Raw genomic sequence first — 4,920 nt, 5'->3', positions numbered from 1 at the left:
AGAGAGTCCAGCCGAGCTTGCAGGCACTCGCTTTTGCTGAATAGCATTTGCTAGTAGTCTGTTATTGGAGCAGACCTGTGTCTAAGGGGAGCCTAAGGGTTACCTATCACTCCCGTCACCCCACCAAAATCAAACTCACCTCCCTTTCCGTCCCCATTCTTCTTGCAGTGTTCTACAGCAAGCAAGGGTCATCATCCCTCTCGATACAAGAAATTCCTTTGGGTCCCTCCCGAAATTAAACTCGAGCTACGTGCCCTAATAGGACACTGGTTTGCGCGTCCTCAATAGCACACATTACACAAAGACATGGGAGCGCCTATTAGTCGGAAATCGATGACCCATCGTTTGGAGCAATATGTGTCCATACCTTGGGACTTGGAGGTTGTGAGATAAGTACTGGGGAAATTTCTTTCTCCTTCGACCACCGCCATCATCACTATCAGGTGCGCGCGTGCCATGTTAAGAATGAAGCGAGGAAGAAGCGAGGTCGCGCTGTTCACCGCCGAAGCGAAAGAGAAAGCAAGCCCAGGACCGGCCATGCCCAAGGTTCCCAGTGCCATCCATCTCCAGCAGCCCAATGCCCCGGTGGTCCAGGAACAGCCCCTGGCACTTCTGCCGAGAGTCATGTTCGGCACCTCGCTGTTCTGCCTTTGCGTCATGTTCGTGGCCGCCATGGCAGTGCTGAACAACTGGAGGTCACGGGAAGAGATCAAGGCCGAGGGAAACAGCCCGGAGGTCCGGGCTGGCGACGAGGATGGTGCCGGCGGTGCCGCTGCAGTCACGCCGGCAGCCCTAGAGGGAAGCGCGCGAAGAAGTGCCACCAAGAGCAGGAGCACGACGCCACGCAACTTGGTGAGTCTTCGGTTGACCGCAATGCTACAGTGTCGAAACTCCGTAGAATGATTATACACGAACTCCCATAGCCGCGATATGCCTGCGAGCCACAAACAAGGACATCTGTCTGTCAATGTTCGTTAAAGGTGCACTGAAGAGGATTCTGAACTTGTCTTTTTGCCGCGGGAACTCGATCTACACGTTCCGAGCTTTCTTGGAAACTTCGATTTATTGCCCTCTATGGCCTATTTCCCAAATTAAATCAAATTAACGTCCGGCTTCCGCATTTTTTTTTTGAATTCTCCCTCGTACGGTGGGCGGAGTCGACCAACGCGTGGAGCGCCTTTCACCCAGTCCCGTGGCGGCTTGCCGCTCTGCCATCGGCGGAGTAATACGTAGTAGTCCGTAGTAGCAAATAGTCCGCGCGTATATTTATTTCTTCGGGCTTATTTTGCGGCTATATTATCTGCGAATGAAACTATTTATTCATGGAAACCTAAAAAACAAAATAAAGCGAAAGCAAAGCCTTCAAGGGACTGGGTGAAAGGCGCTCCACGCGTTGGTCGACTCCGCCCATCGTACGAGGGAGAATTAAAAAAAAGGGCGGCAGCCGGACGTTAATTCGATTTAATTGGGGAAATCGGCCACACAGGGCAATAAGTCAGTGTTTCTAAGAATGCTAGGAACATGTAGATCGAGTTCCCGCGGCAAAAAGACAAGTTCAGAATACTCTTCAGTGCACCTTTAATGTGAAAAAAAAAATTGTGGACATGTAGAGAGGTGCGGTTACTCGTTTTGCCTCTAGATGGCATGCAGCGGATGCGTCATGCAGCGCCACGTTTTTTAAGGTAGCACACAAAAGGTAATCAGATACATGAAGTATATATGCATGCTTAGAGTAAACATGTCCGCTTGAAATGAACAATTCTTGACGACAACTGACGACTTGCAGGCAGCGTTATTGAAGCGGAGCAAGAGCTATTCAGGTGATCCAAGCAGTGATCCTAAAAAGCTGCCGCACCAATGTGCAAACATAACCGCAACTTTTTTATTTATACAGCTTTCGTCAGTGTGAAAACATCTGGAAACCCACTCAAGATCCAATATACCAGATTTTTCAGGGCAGTCCACCGACTAATTCTAAAAATAAGCGTCCTGAGGTATCGAAATCGCTTCTACGGCACAATAATACCGGTATTGGCTGATATCAGAAGAGAGATGAGTAATGTTACCTAGTAAGCTTTGTTTATTAAGCTCTATTAATTAACTTGCTAACATATACAGTTGGGCGCCTGGATGCAATGTTAAGTTTGTAGCCGGCTGTTAGTAACCGCCCCGTAGGTTTTTAGAGTGCCGAAAACGCAATTACTTTCGGCGCTGTGGCTCAACAAATTTTGGCTGAGTTGAAAACCTAATTATTAGAACTCAGTTAACGAGCTTACTAGCTAACATTATTCGCTTCTTTTCACTTGTCGGTGTTCGCATAAGCCGTCTTTATGCCAGCAAAAAAAAAAAACTTTTTTCGATTTGTGCCGTGCTTCCATGAAACAGCTGGTATATACCTCCACAGCTCTCGTAAGCTCACGCATGTATCTCAAAAAAATCGTGGGCCAAGAACACGCCACCTTTTTCTGCTACAGCGATGCGACCGAACCTCTTTCACGTACTGTGCGGGCGGTCCAAACAGCAGCGCTGAGCAGCACTACTACGACTCGCGGAGCGGGTCGTGCGTGTCCACTCGGCACAAAATACCGGAGGTGGTGTGCAACCGTGGCAAGAACCGTTTCACCTCGCTCGAGAAATGTCGACACAACTGCGTGACCAAGCGCCCGCCTTCCAGGCTGTGCTCATCGATGACCGTCTTCGTTGCTTGCGCAAGGTGAGAGACAGATTTTAAAAAATATATATATAGCTCTAGTCAGAAGTCTTCAGAAAGCACCCGTGAAGTTCTAAATATCTTGAAGGCGAGAAAAATGTTCACCTCCACTTTTTAAGAACCTTTTCCTTTTGGTGGTGCTACAAATACTAAGCTACTAATCTGAAAAACAGATCAAGTGGCCGCAAGGCTTTGGAACGGAACAGTACATAGCATCAGAATTGAAACAGGCGCATGGTAATGCCATCGTAACTGCACTACTAACTTAAGCGGAAACTCTTTTAAAAGACATCCAGACGTCTTCCACGAAAGGGGTGGCACTGTACTTTTCTTTTAGTGCAATCTTGTCATATTCTTCGGACGCTGGTGTGGTCGACACGAATAATCATATTTTGTAGCTTTATTCCGGACAGCTCTATCATTTACACGCTCCATAATGCGTGCCTTATGCCTCTTCAGTGGTTCACTGAACCAAGCACCTATAGCTGTCACCTGCTCGAGATGAAATTTGTCAATTTTTTTCCTGACCTTCAGTTAGGGTAACTCACTAAAACCATATTGCGTTTGTACATGACGATGCCACGGAACCGACAGTTAATTGCAATAGCTTTGTAACTACGCTCTTAGTGCGTCAGAACACGTTTTCAATCTGTGTGTGGCCAATTAAAACAATATTTTGATTGTCAATGAAACACATTTCCTGAAAGTGTGGCACTTTCGCATATTTCAAGAAGGAAGGCTGGATACTGGACATTGGAGGTCATGCCGACGTGTTCTAGCTGTTTCAGTCATCCTTAAAGCGCATCTAGGTGGTGGTTATTGTTCCGACTTGGCTTATAGTGCCAGACATATAGGAAAAACCACAGTGGCGGCTATTGGTTGAGCATCCGCCTCGCATGCGGGAAGTGCTGGAGTGTCTGTGACGTAAGACGGGATAGTTTACCGGCAATGTCTCTCACCGACTCACGTATGCAAAGCGGTAACCAAAAATTATGATACCCGAGAAATAAATTGCAGAAAATAAGATCTGTGATGAACTTTACCGCCCACTGAAATGAGTAGATAAGCGCGGTTTTTTGCGTTTTGCCTCTCTCGAAATGCGTATTGATTTGCAGCGGATCGCTACCTTCTGAACAGGGAATTGAACACGATGATCAAAACGACACGGAACACCGTCTCCGGTGACCGGTCCCCAGTTCCGAAGTAAGCGCGCGCCTGCAAATCAGTATCGCACAACCAACTTACCTCTTTTCAAGCATTACTCTCTGAATGTGCTGCTGCGGCAAACCGCAATTCAAGCCGCAAACGTATGTACAGCCGCCGAACGCTATGACACTGATTGCAGGACAGTCTAGAATGAGTTAAGTACCTGACTTTAACGCTCACTACAGTTCTTTGTTCGGTGAGTTCCTTTTTGTACCGTACAGCCCGACAACCCCTACGCTTTATTCCTTGGCGACAGTTGTGACTCCCACGACGCTAATGTTCAATACAACGTCGGACGTCTCAACGGGCACGCAGGCATGACATAAAGCATGCCTGGTGGTTCTGGGACGGCGATGGCTGCGTCAAGTGGAACTTCCCTGAGGGCCGCTGCCTGAAGCCAGCGGGCCGCGAGTTCAAGACGGAGTCCGCATGTCGCAAGGCCTGCAAGCCATCGGGAAACCACACCGACAAGCCAGCAGACCCGACGGCGTGTCGGCCCTCGAATTCGGTGCCCTGCGCGCCCAGCCTGTTGCTCTTCCCGTTCTTCGCGCGACGCAAAGGGAGCGGGTTCGAATGCATCGAGGCCAGCACGAAGACGCTACGGCGGAAATTGTGCCTACGCGGCTCTGCTCGCAACAAATTCGACACAGCCGCAGCCTGCAACGCCGCCTGCAGGAGAGGCGAGAAGAAATATTAATCTGTTTACAGCTATGTTCTGTTGTGCGTTTGAGTGTCGTTATGTCGGCATGTCTATATCTTTCAATCTCAGTACAGGATCACAGAATGAAAACAAAATTGTTCACTGCGTGTTGTAAAGCCTGAAGTACGCATGCGTGAGCAGTAACTGATTTTTAGCCGTCAAAGTAACGAAACGAAATAACTTGCAGTAACTGATTCGACAATTTGAATAGAAATGTCGAAAAAATTTCAGGAAGCTTGAACTCATGTTCGTCACCTTTGTGCGCCACGCTCGACATAGGTGTTTATGGCGGTCGACACTTTTC

General features: G+C 48.2%; 1 protein-coding gene across 1 annotated transcript; it reads left to right on the top strand.

The window, feature by feature from the left end:
* The first annotated feature begins 537 nt into the window (after positions 1-537).
* Positions 538-4,613, top strand: LOC149341550 (uncharacterized). The gene is made up of 3 exons (XM_089541990.1): positions 538-852; positions 2,475-2,713; positions 4,232-4,613. Exons 1-3 carry the CDS (start codon positions 538-540, stop codon positions 4,611-4,613), a joined length of 936 nt encoding a protein of 311 aa, XP_089398116.1.
* Positions 4,614-4,920: the final 307 nt, after the last annotated feature.

Source organism: Amblyomma mixtum, chromosome 5 (genome assembly GCF_055824585.1).
Source record: "Amblyomma mixtum isolate Tamu chromosome 5, ASM5582458v1, whole genome shotgun sequence".
NCBI classification, from domain to species: Eukaryota; Metazoa; Arthropoda; class Arachnida; order Ixodida; family Ixodidae; genus Amblyomma; species Amblyomma mixtum.
The sequence above is the reverse complement of the archived record's forward strand: the minus strand, read 5'-3'. Positions and strand labels throughout refer to the sequence as shown.

Excerpts from the sequence above, each read along its gene's own strand:
- LOC149341550 (XM_089541990.1), top strand. The coding sequence starts at position 538 with ATGCCCAAGGTTCCCAGTGCCATCCATCTCCAGCAGCCCAATGCCCCG. Across the intron at positions 853-2,474 it reads GCACGACGCCACGCAACTTG|CGATGCGACCGAACCTCTTT; the intron begins GTGAGTCTTCGG and ends TTTCTGCTACAG. Across the intron at positions 2,714-4,231 it reads GTCTTCGTTGCTTGCGCAAG|GCATGACATAAAGCATGCCT; the intron begins GTGAGAGACAGA and ends ACGGGCACGCAG.